Consider the following 18,482-nt stretch of genomic DNA (forward strand, 5'->3'; position numbering starts at 1 on the left):
CAATAGTTCTACGAGGTCTTATATGCTACAGTTAATGCTTAAAAATCACACTGAATGATTTTTGCACTCAACGACTTTCGATATTCCGTCACATCAGCTCAGCAATAACATTATAACAGGTCAACTGAAAAGTCCCCAGCCTGACCCTTAGATGGCGCTACTAGAATTAAATCCATATGTTTATTAATTAGCCCTAACCCTCAAAAGATGCGTGTATAAATTTGACAGCTGTCGGATTTTGTGAATTATAGCATTTTGAGTGAAACAACTTTTGTTATTGTGAAAAAAATGGATAAAAAGAAATTTCGCGTGTTGATAAAATATTGTTTTTTGAAGAGAAAAAATACAGTTGAAGCAAAAACTTGGCTTGATGCCGAGTTTTCGGGTACTGCCCCAGGAAAATCAACCATCAAGGATTGGTATGCTAAGTTTAGACCTGGTGAAATGAGTACCGAAAACGGTGAACGCCATGGACGCCCAAAAGTGGTTGTTATCGACGAAAACATTAAAAAAATCCACAAACGGATTTTGAATAACCGTAAATTGAAATTGAATGAAATAGCAGACACACTAAAGATATCAACTGAACGTGTACATCATATCATTCACGAATATTTGGGTATGAGAAAGCTTTGTGCCAAGTGGATGCCGCGCGAGCTCACTTTTCACCAATAACAACGACGAGTTGATGATTCGAAGCAGTGTTTGAAGAAGATTAAGCGTAATAAACCCGAGTTTTTGAGTCGAGATATGACAATGGATGAAACATGGCTCCATCATTTCACTCCAAAGTCCAATCGACAGTCATTTGGTTGAACTGCACACGTTGAACTCCAAAGAGTGGGAAAACGCAACAGTTGGCTGGCAAGGTTATGGTATCTGTATTTTGGGATGCGCATGGATATGCGATATATACATGATGATAATTTTTATTGACTACCTTGAAAAAGGAAGGACCATCAATAGCGACTATTACATAGCGTTATTGGGCCATTTGAAGAAGAAAGTACTGCTTCACCACGACAATGCACCGTGTCACAAGTCAGCGAAGCGATTGCAAAAAACCATGAATTGGGCTCCTAATTGCTTCTTCATCCACCGTATTATCCAGATCTGCCATCCAGCGACTATTTCTTGTTCTCAAATCTCAAAAGAATGGTGGGAAGAAGTTTTCGTCGAATGAAGAGGTGATCGCCCCAACTGAAGCCTATTTTGATGCAAATAACAAATCGTACTACAAAAGTGGTATCGAAAAGTTGGAGGGTTGCTATAGTCAGTATATCACCCTTGAAGGGAATTATGTTGAATAAAAAAAAATAATTTTGCCAAAAAAATATGTTTTACTATGGTAGACCGAGAACTTTTCAAATGACTTATTACACAAATATCTGATTATTTAGAAACTTTGTACGTGCCTTTGAAATTTAAGCATTTCCCTCGATTTAAAAACAATCGGCCCACAATTGACGGAGAAATTGGCGAACATACTTAATATAATGAAGTTTACTAAACAATTAGTAATATTATATAAAAATAGATACTTACGTTAGTCTATTTATGGTCTTTAGTTCAAGGTCAATTTTGAATACAGTTTATCAACTAATAAGAATCAGGTCAGTTTTTGGTCATCAATTTATTATCTAACTATGATATATTATAACTAATTAATATATTTTATAGCTAATATAATAAAGTTCTTCTCACGTGGATAATGTATGTTTTAACGCAGTGAGAAAGCGACCTTTATCGGCACATGTGACTGTATCTGTATTCAACAACTTATTATATATATATATATATATATATATATATATATATATATATATATATATATATATATATATATATTTAATAATTTATACTAAAATTTTAACTATTTTATCAAAGTAAACATCAATTTACCACAGATAATCCATCTTTAGTTAGAAAAACAACCAAAAACTGTAATTGTAATCAATATAGTTAAGTTTACTAAATAATTTACCCACCACCGACAACAGCATAAACACTATATGACGTAAGCATGCCCGTAATTCTGAATATTTAATTTGTACTTAACTAATGATAAGCGCACTTAACACAACGAAATGATACTTACTCTCGACAACATTTACACATTTTGCTTCAATGATGGAGCTCAATAATCACCCATTATAACAACAGACAATGGCCGCAAGATATTGTTTTATTCCACGTTCTACGTATTTATCTGAGATAAGATATCGTTTATATCGTTTTCACAAAACTGCCGACGATTTTTTAGTTAATTATGCGTGTTCCAGTCTTCACATTCGCCTTTTTATTGTCTTGTCGTTGCTGCTTCTTGGAAGAAGGCCGAGTAGCGACGGGGGGCACGATATCCGCTTCAAAAATAATCGCCGCTTAAGTCACAGAAGTCAACAGAAGGGTATTTTAAGCCTCTGTCCATAAGTTTGTTTGCATATTTTGAATTGCAAGCGATACGTTGGCCCAATATTTTCTACTGCTCTCGGTGTGGACTGTTTTTATGCCTGATATCTAAAACAAAAAAATTGATCACATTTCGTATCTTATCAGTAGATATAATTAGGTTTAAATTCGAAAATTGCCATTTATGGCTTTTTATGTAATAAATTATTCATAGTGTCAAAAAATTATTCAATAAAATATTTGTAATAATTGTAATTCGAATAAATATTATATTTGCATAATATATTCGGCCTATAAATTTATTTTAAAAGATGTAAAACACTTGGTGTTCCTGTATATTAAATCGCATCGGGTACAATTGTAAACAACTTCGTGTTGAAGTCCCACCCAATTTTCAGTTTGTGTCATTTCGCCGACGAAAAAAATTTACAGTCCATTGAAAATGTCTAAATTTGTACCGAGTAAATCGCGTTTGCGGGAAGTTTCCATTTTTACTTAAATGTAGAGAAAAGGGGCGGCTGATGGTCATCCAATGCTGTGTAAAACTTATGGCAATAATGCTCTACCGATTTCAACAATAGTGGTTTTAACGTTTTAGAAGTGGTGATTTAGATACCGACGGCGAAGAGCATTCTGGGCAAGCGAAAAAAAATTGAAGGGATTACTCGATGATGATCGGTGTAAAATGTAAGAAAATGATGCAGAATTGTTGGTAGTAACACAAAAAATCATTTTCAATTGTTTGAAGAACATGAGAATGACCCTATAGTATGAAATGAAGCCAAGAGACATTGAAAGGCGTTTGGTCATGTATGAAATGCTGCTTGAACGGCAAAATCGGAACGGTTTTTTGTATCGTATTGTTAGTGGTGACAAAAAGTGGATCCATTACGTTAATCCAAAGTGTAAAATCGTGAGAACCACCTGATCATGCATCAACATCAACGGTAAAGACAAATATCCATAGCTCCAAGGTCTCCAAGCAACCTGCGCGAAAAACAACCATAATACGAATATATACAAAACAATCTTATTCTTCAGCCCATGCCAATATTCGATGATATGAGGCAAAACTGGTGTACTCGTACTTGGAAACGTTAAAGTGGGAAGTGCTCCCATCCCAGCGTATTCTCCCGACCTTGCTCTTTCTGATTAATATTTGTTGCGGCATATGTGTCATGACTTGTTTAAGCAGCGCTTAACTTCTTATGAAGATGCCAAAAAATAGGTCAATTTTTGGATAACCTCAAAAGGTACATCTTCTTTCTTTCTTTCGAGATGGAATCCATAAATTGTTTGAAAGATTGGAAAAAAGTAGGGGATATCGATGGACAATACTTTAAATAAAATATGTTGTAACGATTTTTCATCATAAAGCTGCAAATTTTAAAAAAATTTTGTAGTACGATTTGTCCTTCGCTTCAAAATAGACGTCAGTTTCGGCGATCACCATTCATTCGGCGGAAATTTCTTCCCAGCGATCTGAGAACAGTGAATAGTCGCTGGGGGCCAGATCTGGATAACACGGTGGATGGATGTTTGCCATCGTTTTCACTGACTTGTGACACGATGCATCTTGGTGAAGCAGCGGTTTCTTTTCCTTCAAATGCGGCCGTTTTTCGGCGATTTCGTTCTTAAAACGGTCCAATAACGCTATGTAATAGTCGCTGTTGATGGTACTTCCTTTATCAAGGTAGCCAATAAAAATTATTCCATGCGCATACCAAAATACAGACGCCATAACCTTGCCAACGTGCAGTCCACTCGGATGACTGTCGATTGGACTTTGGAGTGAAATGGTGGAGCCATGTTTCATCCATTATCACATATCGACACACAAACTCGGGTTTATTACGCTTGATCATCTTCAAACGCTGCTCCGAATCATCAACTCGTCGTTGTTTTTGGTCAAAAGTGAGCTCGCGCGGCACCCACTTTTGAGCTTTCTAATACCCAAATATTCGTGAATGATATGACATACATGTTCAGTTAATATCTTTAGAGTGTCCGCTATTTCATTCAACTTCAATTTACGGTTATTTAAAATCATATTGTGATTTTTTTTAATATTTTCGTCGTAAACAACCTCTTTTGGGCGTCCACTGCGTTCACCGTCTTCGGTGCTCATTTCACCACGTCTAGACTTAGCATACCAATCCTTGACGGCTGATTTTTCTGACTACGGAAACTCAGCATCAAGCCAAGTTTTTGCTTCAACTTTCTTTTTTCCCTTCAAAAAGCAATATTTTATCAACATGCGAAATTCCTTTTTATCCGTTTTTAACAATAACAAAATTCGCTTCACTCAAAATGTTATAATTCACAAACTAATGATCCAACAGCTATCAAATGTATACACAAATTATATCTTTTGAAGATTAGGGCTAACTATAAACTATATGGATTTAATTCTAGTAGGGCCATCTGTGTGTCAGGCCGGGGACTTTTATATTGACCTGCTATTTCCCAAAAACTTTCACTAATTGTCAATAATATTATATAACAGTACTATTATTATCTGTCATGAAAATTATATATTCCTTCTATATATCATATATATTTTTAATTTCACCATAATCTGTGAAATTTGATTGCTCGTTACTCTTTCGTCTTGGTTTCAGAATTGTCGCTCGACCACATAGACATCATGAAATCATTAAAATTATTTTTATTTATTTCTTGTATTTGTGAGTAGTTATTTTTAGATGTTAAATCGTTTTATATTATTTACTTATATACAATTTATATTGTAGGACTGAGTTTAAATTTTATCCTGCATAGCCGAGGGTGTTTTTCATTTACCGCAACAACACATCCTTTTTGTCTCATTAAAATATATTGTTTCCTAAAAAGTTATTTAAATTTTTATTTTAAGTAATTAGATTTAATTAAAAAAATTGAATAATAATGAATTACTGCAGAAAGTCATCGTATCGTGTGAAAGTTACTGTATGTTAACTGTCGCGTCGGCTTCGACCATACAATTATGTGGTGAAGATAGAGTCAAATCTAAGCCGGTGAATAATACATCAAGGCAATGCTTAGGTAGGATAATATCAATTATTAAGGAATATAAATCATTAATTTAATCAAGAATTAGTCAATCTCAATAGCTGATACACCGCCTGACTGCCCAAGATAAATCTCCAAGTGGAGTTATACCAAATGAAACAATTATTTTAGATTGCGTTTGCTATCAACTTCAAAAATGGTATGACAGTACTAAACTTAATTGAAAACACTTTATATCTATTTCACATTATTCAAATATTAATAAAATTAGCCAGTTGTCGAAGTTAAAAAAAACAGTCAAAAAATTAATATAAGGTTGGGGAAAAATGTGTTTTTTTTCTAATAGAATAATTTATACCGTGTTTGAAAAGTAAGAGTTCATGGAACATTGTCTATATATTAATCGGCTTAGCGAAAAATTTGCTTGCACCTGGAGGCGTGAAATTTGGCAGGGTTAAGGTTTTTAGGAAGGAAGAATTTTTAGGCTTAATATTTTTGTGTAATATGCGCTACAAATATATATACGTATTTCAATAAAACGAAAAACGTCTAAATCAAGCAACCCAGAATAGCCGTCAGATCACTTACACAAAATATATAAGCAACACTAGAGGGTAGTCGTGTGGGTTAAGAGTTTGGCTCATCGACAATAACATACTATGATCGAATGATTGTAATATATATTTTAGGTGAGAAATATGGATAAAAGATAAGCACTATATAATTACATAAATGAAGTAATGAAAATATGCAGGAGTTAAAATGAAACTAAGTATATAATTTACATAGATGGAATACATAGGGCAAATAGAAGAAATTACGAATTATTAACAGTATATTTGTAAAAGCACTGATAAATATTAATGTGTTTAATTAGTAATCTAATAAGATATGTGTCTATATGACATTAATTCTTTGAATGTTTTATAAATAATTTTTAATATTTATTTCATAGACATTAGTTTTATAAAATAAATAGTTAATTTAATGATTGTAACTACATTCAATTAATACACTTTAACTTATAAACTCTAAATATTTATAAATTGAATAATTGAATTGAATGATATTGCAATAATTGAAATACCTAATTGTATTCGTTATTGTTTTAATGTACATGAAAAAGTCAAATATAAATTTTAAAGTTATTTTATTCACATATTCTCAGTTTCAATATACAAACATGTTTTACTTCATTTATTATTTCCACATTTTTATTTATAATATTAAAGTAACAAAAGATCCTGAATGATTATATTTGAAGCTCTGAACTTGTTAGTGTAAAAACAAATTTTAATAAGTGAGTTATTATGAGAGAAACATTTTTTTTTATTAATCTCCTAGAACGTCAACAATATGCGCGTGGGCAATAAGTATTATTATGTGATTTCAGTTATATAATTTAACTATCCTGATATGTAGTAGATCACTTCAGTAAGTGATCTACCGTACAACTTATAATCTAAATTTTATCCTAGATACTATTCTAACTTATTTTAAAGTCTATCCTAACTTATTCTAAAAACTATTCTAGCATATTCTAGAGATTACTAAATCTCACTCTATGTGCCTATTAATCAGTTCGTATGGTAGTTTGCGTTTGAGCCTACGCACTTCACTGTCATCGCACACATTTAACTGTTTGGCGAGTGCATTGGGACGCACTAATAGTCTTTTAGAGTATTTCCCACTAACACTTCGAATCACACTGGTTATGAGTTCAATCAATGAATTTACTGGGCACGTAAGACGAGGCATCGACGATGACTCGCAACATTTTATTCTGTACCCTCTGAAGGATATCTATGTTAGATTTGCTAGTAGTACCCCACAGTTCGATACCATAGATCCAAATGGACCTAAGTATTGACTTATACAGCAAAACCTTATTATCTAATGATAATTTAGATGTACGCCCTATCAGCCAATACATTTGGTTTAGTTTAAGCCCAAGCTGTTTGCGTTTTTTCACTATACGTTTTTCCCATGTCAACGTCTATCGAAATGTATTCCCAGAACTTTAACGTTGTCTGCTTGCGAAAGTTCATGAATATTCAATTTTACTGAGGGACATGTTCTTCTACAATGGGTGAATGTCACAAGTCAAGTTTTTTTGCTTTGATACGCCACGTTTTCAGCCACAATTCGACTTTTTTAAGATAAAGTTGGAGGTTTCTTGTGGCTGATATTGGATCCTCGTATGATGATAAAACCGCTGTAACATCAGCATATGTTGCAACAGCAGTATTTATGAGGTCCGTAGGTCAGCTGTATACATAAAATATAACAATGGGCCAAGAACACTGCCGAACATATTGGGTGTAGGTCAGTGTATTCGTCACCCTGTTTACCAATAAAATCTCTGTCTGTGAGGAACGATTTCAGCAGTTGAAATTGCGTATAGGGCAAAAGCTATTTAACATGCAGTCCAGTATGCCACACCTTGTTGAAGGCCTGAGAAAATTCGAGAGGTGCAGCGGAGCAATATTTTTTATCGGTTAGTTTTTGTTAATTTGGTTGACTAATCGATGTATTTGTTCTATTGTTCCGTGTTTGTTACGGAAGCCAAATCGATGGTCTGGAATAATAATTCTCTGCTCTGCGATTACTTTGAGCCTCTTAATGTCTAATTTTTCGAATAGTTTAGATATTACAGGTAAAAAGCTTATAGGATAAGAGGAGAGTCTCTATTTCTGATTAAGATCTATTTAAGTCTTCTAATTTTTCCTAGGTTTAACAATCATAATGATGTGAGTCAACTTCCAAGTGCTAGGAAAGTAATTAAGTCTTAGCATGGCATTAAGTATGAATGTTATTAATTTAATGCACTTTCCTGGCAGCTCTTTTAAGATTAAATACTGTCTTTAAATATTTAGAGAAAACTTCCTCTTTATCTTTATCATTCCTATCCCAGGTATGGTTGTCAATTGGAATGGTTGGATTATGTTGTTGAGATTTTTTTAATTTTCTTTGTTACTTTCCAGAGAGAATATTCTGTTGCATCAGCTGGCGTTAAGTTTTCTAAATAGTTTTGAATTCCTTGATTTTGTTCGTTATTTATTAGCTCTTTCAGCCTTCTTCTTGTGGCCTTGTTGAATTTTCTCTTGTTTTCTTCTCTTCTGATTTGTTGCCAGGTTTTTCGCAGTTTCCTCTTTTCGGCAGTTTTTTGTTTAATTATAGATGAAATATGATTAAACTTTTAATATGTCGCGCTATTAGGTGTTGCATACCATGCGGCCTCTTGTATAGATTTTGTTATATGTTTTGCTGCTATTTCTGTATCTCTTTCTGCTTTGAAAGGTAAAATTAGAATTATAGAGAGGAGGAAAATATTAAACTGTCTAATTTCTGTCTAAATAATGACCAGTTGCTTTTGGTGTTATGCAAAGAAGGTGGTTTTGTTTTGTTGCAAATATTTGAGTTCACTGTTATAATAACTGCTAAGCATGATTCAGCTTTGCACGTTTTGGTGTCAATATTTTTTGTAACACAAAAATCTATGGTATCGGGAATTTTATTTCTATCTGACGGCCAATATATTAGCTCACCAGTAGAGAGATGCTCTAAGTTATGTGCCTTCGTTGCTTTGACCAATTCTCTGCCTTTTGCTGTTATTAATTTAGAACCTCACATTACATGTTTGGCATTATAGTCTCCTCTGGCAATGAATCTATCACCCAGCATGTTAAAGAAACCATGGTATTGTTCGACTTTGTTGTTGTGTTTAGGTAGGCAATAAATAGCACTCATTGTTAATGGCAATGAGTGCATAACTTCTTCAATGGTTACACTGGTGGCTTGTAAATATGCCTCACTGAATTTCTCTTTCACAGTGTTTTATGTATTTACGAATAATTATAGATGTTCCTTCATGTGTTTTATGATCTGGATGTTTTGTGTGATACAGCTTGTATTTCGGAATACTTAAATAATTTCTATCAGTGAAATGTGTTTCGGATACCATAATGATATTAATATTTTATTCATATAAGAAAATTTTAAGCTCCCTGATATGTTGCTGTAGTCCATTAGCACTCCAGACGGCTATTTTGTATTTGCTGTAATGACTATCAGTCATTAGGCTAGCTTGGTGACGACGAGAGTGAGTAAATCCATCATTGTACTCATTTGTTGCATAAGTTTACCCATCATTTCCTCTAATTAACTATTAGTACTTACAGGGTCAGTAGTGATTGGCGTTGTCCGCATGTTAGGTTGAGTCTGACTGTTAGTTACTGCGTGTACGTATGATATATGAGGGTGTTGTACTGGTGATTTAGGCAAGTTAAATTAAATATTATGGAAATTAAATGGTATGGAAACATAATAAACTTAATACAAAGTTGCCACATGCCGATCACTAGTAGATTTAACATCGTAGATGTAAAATCATTCATATTTTGTTATTTTACTGCCGAAATATGCAGCTTGGTTATATCAAAAATGATGTAGTTTTCATAGTGATAGGTGGACACCAGTGGCAGAATTAACATGCTTGTTGTCGTTCCGAAAATATCATTAAAATGTTGAAAAAGTGGATGGAGTTCTTATATTCTCTTATAGTGACTATTATTCTCTATAGCGAGGAAATTATGGTAAAATGGGTTATAAGGAAACTAGCAAAAGATTATCAATCAAAACGACACATATATCACTAATTAGTGTTTGAAAATTATGTGAGCGAATTTGCTTTAAACACACAATGAAAAGACGTTTCGCCAACCCGTTATAAGAATATCTTTAAAAGTATTTATGTTTAACATAATAAGTTGTTTGATACGTTTTGTGTTCACTAAGAGATGGTATTATTATATGCGTTGTTTTAGTTTTTGGTTATCGATTGTTAATTAATGAGTATATATTTAGAAGGCGCAATATTTTCAGTTTTTGCTTTTGTTTTAAGAAAGATGTTTGCACAATAGTTAGCTCATTCACTAACAATGGAGAAACACGAACAGGGGACAACACAAATGAAATCCACTTTACAACAAACTAAAAGTTACCTGGTGCGTTGTTCCAACATAATAAACATGTATTTGGCTAACCATCACATGATCCAAAATCAGAATAAAACGATAAAAAATAGTCTGAACCCGTTACACTGGTTCCAAGACTAGTTTGGATGCAAAAACTGGCTGCTCAGGAAGGACGTTTTTACGAAATGCAAAAGGACTGTTATTTATAGATTACTACCAAACTAATAAAACTCCATACCGTAATTTGTCATCAAAATCACCATTTCATCGTTGAAACCAAAACGGAAAATTTGGATATGACGGAACAGCATCATTAAAAGTTTCTTAAAGTGTTTGACAGACGTCGGCAGCACATATCTTCAAATCAAACAACAAAAGTAATGAATGTCGAAAATGTAATTTCAATCATATCATGACTAGCGTCTGCATAAATTGAATAAATCAATAACATTAATTGAAAAAGTATTATTTTATGTAGAGAAATGTTTTAAAATCATCCAATTTAACAGTTATATTAGGTTCTTTTAGTTAATTTGTCGGTAAATAACACTTTAGTACGAAAATAGCGATAACTTAAAAGCAATTCATAAGGGGTAAGAAAAAATTGGAAAACATCAAAACTAACACCGCCAATAATGTTAATAATATAGTAAAAATAAAATAACGATATTATGGTGAACGTTTTACTGATGCGTATTACGTATCTGCATTCGTTTATATATAGTTACACTAAATCAGCTGGTAAAATGAATCACCACTGACAACAATATAGCTCTAGCAGAAATATATTGTGACATTTGTTTGGATTGAATTGAGACGAATGACCCTAATTATACCGATTAGTATCCCACTATTAGTTTGTTCATTTCACGGCATTTTCTATTAATGAAATAATATAAATAAATAAATTTAAGTATGCCTTCATAGACCTAAGAGTTACTTGCTAATAATGATCTTATAACAATATTGGATAAACTAATACAACTACTTTAAATTCGGAAACATTTGATTAATACATATTTCACTACTAATTATCAATAACTGTAACAAATTTACAGCGTTTTTTAAGATAACAGGCATGTACTACATTCTGCAGTGAAAGATAAGATATGAGTGACATTCTTTAAATATTTGATAACAAACACGTTTGTGTTCCTGGTAGCATGTGATTACATATCATATATCAGGTATAATGTACAATTAAAGAGGATATCAAAAATTGAATGAAAAAATCTCGAGAATGTCTTCAAGGATTTTGTTGAGCATCTTACATTATTCTAAAGGCTGTTACCTTTTAGACAAGGTATAGTATGGCTTCACTGAGTAAGTATTGAAATAGAACGTGTTTTTGGAAATTTTTTTTAAGAAAACCGCTTTATACGGGTAATACATACTGAAGACGCCAGGGTCATAATAGGTCAATTGAAAAATCCCTGGCCTACCATCGTAAAAACACATTTTTTAGCAAAATTACTTTTTTTTATTCAACATAATTCCCTTCAAGGGTGATTCACTGATTATATCGACCCTCCGATTTTTCCTTTGCTGCAAAATAACACTCAGTTTCGGCGATCACCCAAATTTCTTGCGAGCGGCCGTTCTTTTGAGATCTGAGAACAGGAAATAGTCACTGAGCAATTCGAAAACCAATTCATGGATTTTTGCCATCGTTTTCACTGACTTGTGACACGGTGCATTGTGTTGGTAAAAATAGTACTTCCTTTTTCTTCAAACGCGGCCGTTTTCGGCGATTTTGTCCTTGAAACGGTTCAATACCGCTATGTAATAGTCGCTGTTCATGGTCCTTCCTTTTTCAAGGTAGTCAATGAAAATTGTTTCATGCGCATCCCAAAATACAGACGCCCGACCTTGCCAGCCGACTGTTGCATTTTTCCACGCTTTGGAGCGGGTTCATAGTGTGCAATCAATCAGGTTTCATCCATTGTCACATATCGACGGAAAAACTCAGGTATATTACGCTTGTTTATCTTCAAATACTGCTCCGAATCATTAACTCGTCGTTGGTTTTGGTCAAAAGTGAGCTCGCGCGGCAACCACTTTGCACAGAGTTTTCTCATACCCAAATATTCGTGAAATATATAATGTACACGTTCAGTTGATATCTTTACGGTGTCTGCTATTTCATTTAATTTAAATTTACGGTCATTCAAAATAATTTTGTGAATTTTTTAAGTGTCCAATGTCCGGAAACTCGGTATCAAGCCAAGTTTTTGCTTCAACTGTATTTTTTCCTGCAAAAGGCAATATTTTATCAACACACGAAATTCCTTTTTATCCATTTGTTTTTCACAATAATAAAAGTTGTTTCACACAAAATGCTATAATTCACAAACTAATGATCCGACAACTGTCAAATTTATACATGCATCTTTTGAGGGTTAGGACTAAAAAACATATTTAATAGTAGTAGCACCATCTACGTGTTAGGTCGGGGACTTTTCAATTGATCTGTTATGCTACTCAGAGTCATGCACTCATTTGTCCTTCTTACGAGTTTCGAGTATTTGTTATTTAAAGTTTTGTTGAGGCGATATACAATCAGAAAAAGGGAATCAAAACATCATTGACACAGCAAGCAGCAGGTAGGTAATGGGGTTGTAAAAAATATATATTTACATATCGATATTTTAGCAATATTTTATAAAATTCCAATTATAGAAAAGGTAGAGAATTTTTATTTTCTTACTTCAATTAATATCGTATTATTTCCATAAAATATTATGTGTTCATATAATGACGCTATTTTTTATGATAAGTTTGTATTAAAAAATATTTTTGTATGCCTGAAGACATGTATAACATTCCACAAAATTTCATTCAAATGTCTTGACTAAATTTCTAAAAAAAATATTGCCATTCATTTCCGATAATTTTTCAAGGTACTATAACCCCTTACATCTTTATTGCGCTGAAAACTTGAAAGGTAAATGAATGCAATGTCTATATATAATAATTTTGTCACCTGGCTCTTATTCTACAGTCCAAAAATTGTCTTAAATAAAATGGAAGAATCCAGCCAAAACAAATGTCCACACAAACGCCGAAATAAATTATGTTTTTTAATTTATCGAGTGTTTTTACATCACTGATGCAGTGTTTTGTTAACGTGAATAATAGCTACATTATTATTACGACGAAATTATGACAGTATTAAAAATTAACAAGCGCCACGGTCAACGAAACTATAAATCACTGAGATTTATCGGCGATGGCATTCTGAAAGTGGGCTATTAATAGTCTAGTTACATTATAAAAAATTAAGTGACATATATATTTTTATAGTTTATGGAATATCAATACATATAATTTTTTATTTTATAGGAAGTGTGGAAAGTATTTTCAAGTATTTCATTAGTTTCAAGTATTTCAATAATTTTTCTGTATTAATTTCATCAAACCCTTGTTCAAATTCACCATGTCCAAAATAAAGTGCTGCGTGAAATCGTTGACGACCCATATTATGCCATTATTAAACTAATTCAGACCAATATCCCCCTGAAAACCATAACGAGTGTGATCCAAAGTGCCAATGTAAAGCACTCTGAAAGACTTTCAGTACAATTAAATGTCCACGATGTCAGTGGCTTGCGTAGGTTAAAACGTTTACTACCATGCGACCTGATTAATAGACATATAGAATAGATTTTAGAATAACATAAGATACTAATTAAATTAAGTCCTAATTTACAAGTTTGGACAGGTGATCATTTATTGAACCGATCTTCTATGTGTCATTTTATAACACAAATCCCATATAACACCTGCCCATTGGCCAGATTGTAGAATCCTCTGAGGATAATTAAAAAATCAAGGTTGTTATTGCAATGTTTACCTTTCAATGTTAACGCTGATTTTTTCTTTTACAAATCAACATTAGTATTTCCGTATATACAGACTTCTCTGAATTAGAAAAATCGAAATAGTTAAAAACAGGGGGCTGATGATTCAGATAATCAAATATAAAAAGATAATTTTGTTTTTGCCAAAACCGCAATATTTTAACTCATAGTTTTTCTCACTTTTAGGATTATTAGGGAGGAAAATTAACTAAAACTTACAAAAGTTCGAGGGGGGGGGGGGGGAGAGGGGAAACCACTAAATAATAAAGATATGAATACAACTCAACAACCTGATGTCGATCAATATTTGTGTATAGTTGTATCTTTTTATAAAAAAGAGTGTTAGATATAAATCTATGTTAAAATAAATTGTATTTATTCTAATTTTTGTTTTAATTTGTATAATATTGTTTGCAAAATTAATTTGTAAATTAGTATTGTTTTAATTTAATTACTATTTATATTATATGTGTCTGCGTGTATGTGTCTAATTGTGCCTTACTTAGTTTACATTTTTCTTTTTATTTTATGCTTTTTATGGGAATAAAATTTGTTATGTGATATATAATTTAAATTTTTCTGCATTATTTATCTGCTTTGGAACAAAATAATAGATCACAAAGCTTATATCTTATACTTAGAATATCCTCAAAATTCATGACATTTTATTTAAACATCTACTTTTTAACACTCTTTTGAAGTATCTGCAAAATCAGAAAGTTATAGGCATAAAGTATAAAAATATGACCGGTTTTCGTTCTTCTTTTTACTATGATCTCAAACAAATACTGTAATCATATTATTTAAAATAAATAACCCTGCTGGGTAAAAAATATAATGCTGGTTTAAAATAAAAGCGTATATAAATGCGTTAAATATAACGTCAAATATACTAGGAAATGCAGTTCGTAAAAATATAAAATTCGTTTTAAACTCGGAGCGGATATTCCCTCTCAATTTACTCTAGTTAAAAGACAAAAAACGAATGCTCTCTTATGCATCAGAACATGTAACCGAATTAGTCTATAAATATTCAACTTGTGTTAATACTGGTCGACACTGCTGTCTTCTAAAACAAAATCATTCACAAAATTCTTAAAAAAATTGGTGATAATCATTAAAGGTTACAAATCGGCAAACGTTGTAAACCAAACTTCTAAGTTATTGCGACAACATTGCGACGTACTGACATCATAAATTTTGATGAGGTACATTGGCTGCTTTATTGGACATATTATTGTGTACCCAAAGTTTCTGTGAACATACGTCACATTTGTTTAATACATTGCCCGCCGCACTTTTTAAATGTGTTTTAGAATCAGACAATATTTTCCTTTTCATTTTATTCTAGTTAAAAAGAGATATAATGTTGTCTGATAAGTTCGAACACGTAAACGAACCAGCCTGTCAAAGGTATCCAGTTATCAAACGTATACAAAATTCTTCAAAACAATGATTATAAGAGGTGATAGCCGGCAAACGTTGTCTTAACGCTTTGCTTGTTTTGATAAATTTCAGATTGCTGCTTATTATTACTCTGACTAAAAATTCCCATGGCAAGCAGAACAAATTGACTCTCTAACTAGTTATTTCGAACAGGAACGAGATAATGGAGGCCCCCTCTTGCTATAAAATTCCTTAAAGAGGTGAACATTTTTACTGTTAAATATTAATTTGTTGTGATTTCTATTGAAAATATTTTAGCGTGTTGCAGCTGCTCTGAATATTAGTATGCACACGGTTACTGAAATATCTCAAAAAATTAAAATCTTGGTTTCTGGATTGATGTTAGCACTATTACAGGTCAAATATATAAAATGTATAAAAACAGTGAGTAGTTTTTTCAATATAAACATAATTTAACACAATTATATTAGAGGAAACTGTTATTCCGAAAAGTATCGAACAGGTCTAATGGAATTTCCGGATATTGCTTTTAAAAGAATACAATTTTTAAAATCATACAATAAAATCAAAAACCTTATTATTTTAATTTGTGTTTTTAGATGAGACATTGATATTTCATAATGGGACCAATATACTCAAGGGTCACTCATGGCAAGATGATAATAAAAATAGTGTTAAGACAACTAAAGTTGATGCAAAAAGGTAAACTAATAACATAATATTTATTAATGATTCATTGCAGATGTATTGTGCTTCATGCTGGAAACAGGAGAGGTTAACGCACCTTCGGTTTGGATGACCTCGATCAGATACATTGAAGAAGAAATTCAGAGATGATAAAATCGTGCACAAACGTTCGATAGTTTGGAATTGAACTGCTTAGTTATTCACTTGAGTGAAACTTTCTGAATATGGGATTATGACTCAATGCTGTCTATTTCCAAGACAGGGCGATGAGAGAGGAAACAACTAAAGATGTGTGTAAATTAATATAAGATAGTTGTAGGAAATCGTATTCTATAAGATTCATGAATATTTGGTTAGAGTGCCAGAAGAGAGAAAAAATGCCAACTATTTTGCAGATATGGCAAATGCATTAGGAAGAATTTAGTGATTAATTCTACGAAGAACGATGTACACAGGTAGCAGCAAAAGAAATAAAAAATACAGTGATATTAAAATGACTTGACAAGGAAAGACACCATTGAAGTAAACAAGAACTAAATGTAAAAAAGTAATTATGCTCTCCAGTGAAAGTAAAATACATTACTTAGATATACAATTGTTAATTAGGCAGATTAGGTCACCAGAGGTATACCACTACATAAAACACCTAAAACTCTACATCATGGGTGGTGAGGAAAAGAGCTTAATGTAAATATAATAAAACAATTCTAACCTATAAATTATTGTGGCTGTATAATTAATTGTAGTTTAAATTATTTGATAATATATGCATTAGATTCTATAAATTTAAAATAAACTATATATATTTGATGAAATTTTTGTTCCATTATTTTTATTTAAATTAGAATTTTGCTGTATGTCAAAGCCAAACTGAACTAAAATTCAGAATTGATACGGCCACATTGCGACGTTTTAATGTCGTAAATTTAGATGTATATATGACTTATAAGTATGTTTACACCAACTTTGGATAGACTATATATATTAACCTTAAATTTTGTATTGATGTCCTAACTGTATAGTAATATTATTAATATATTTTTATTTTTGTTTCTTCTCTTATAATTTTCAGTCTTTCGTTCGATGTGCCCTTCTAATTCTTAATCTTTTATCAAGATAGATTAATCAGGGCGTCATTAATCGACGTTTAAACGATTAATAAAACTTTAAAATTAATATTCATTGATGTAAAATTGATTTACAGTCCTAGCAAATAAGAACTACAGTAACTTGTAGTTATTTTTATATCATATAACTCGCACGTCTGAAAGTGATTGGAATATTATAACAGTGGGAGAGGCATGTTAACAAAATACCATTGAGTTTGTTGTTAAAAGATGTAGGTTATAGTTGTTTATACAAAGCATGGATCGCATTACTTAATATCAGGAGATTATATTACTTTGTATAGTGATTTATTACAGCCATTGTAATGCAGAATGAAGCAATATTTTTGTTGTAATTTTATTAAGAAATACAGTTTAACTATGACGAAAATAACTTTAAAATAACGTTTTGTTTGATAATGATTAATTAAAAATGAATTCAAACAAAATATATCTAATATATCTAATAAATATATTAATACGTCAAAAACTTCGCAGCCTTTTTTGACAATATTGTGCGCACGAAGATATGTGAGATTTGGCATAGTTTATATGGAGTATTTATAGGCAATGGTGTATTCACCATTTTATTCAACGAATTTTTTAATACTATCTGAATAATGTGGTTTGTTTCACTAATACGTCATAAGTAAGACGTTAAAGTTCGTCTATGCTCATATAGCATAGAAATTACGATGATCGTTCAAATTATAATATGTATATAATAATCATCATATGTCCCTCTAAATATTGATATATTTAAAATGGGTTAACCATTTCCCAAAATATTGCTTAAATATTTTAGTCTCCTTTCTACCAAGTAGGGTTTATCTGGATTGGACCTGTTTTTTAACATGAGCTCCGAACAACGGTCCTCGGTATTAAACCTACCAATTGGCGAACGACAAACTTGGGGATCATCCCAGAAAATATCCGGTCTTTTTGCATTTTTCACTCTTGCCTAAGGACAATCACAAATATTTAAAAAAAACGAACATAAATTTACGACCATGTCCCAGCAGTAT

General features: G+C 32.0%; 1 protein-coding gene across 6 annotated transcripts in view; it reads right to left on the reverse strand.

Moving 5' to 3' along the window:
• LOC143201424 (uncharacterized) overlaps positions 1–18,482 on the reverse strand; it is a 97,718-nt gene that overhangs the window by 37,990 nt on the left and 41,246 nt on the right. For 3 of the 6 annotated variants that reach the window (XM_076412478.1, XM_076412477.1, XM_076412476.1), the window contains exon 2: positions 2,099–2,517. In XM_076412478.1, coding sequence (XP_076268593.1) covers positions 2,099–2,118 — 20 coding nt within the window. In that variant the 5' untranslated portion in view covers positions 2,119–2,517. Of the gene's footprint in view, positions 1–1,902; positions 1,932–1,984; positions 2,075–2,098; positions 2,518–18,482 lie in introns of those variants that run through there. The other 3 variants (XM_076412472.1, XM_076412471.1, XM_076412480.1) reach the window with 2 other exon arrangements.

The sequence above is a fragment of the Rhynchophorus ferrugineus genome, unplaced genomic scaffold, assembly GCF_030347505.1.
Source record: "Rhynchophorus ferrugineus isolate W39M unplaced genomic scaffold, kcgeb_rfMv2 rfM8, whole genome shotgun sequence".
NCBI classification, from domain to species: Eukaryota; Metazoa; Arthropoda; class Insecta; order Coleoptera; family Curculionidae; genus Rhynchophorus; species Rhynchophorus ferrugineus.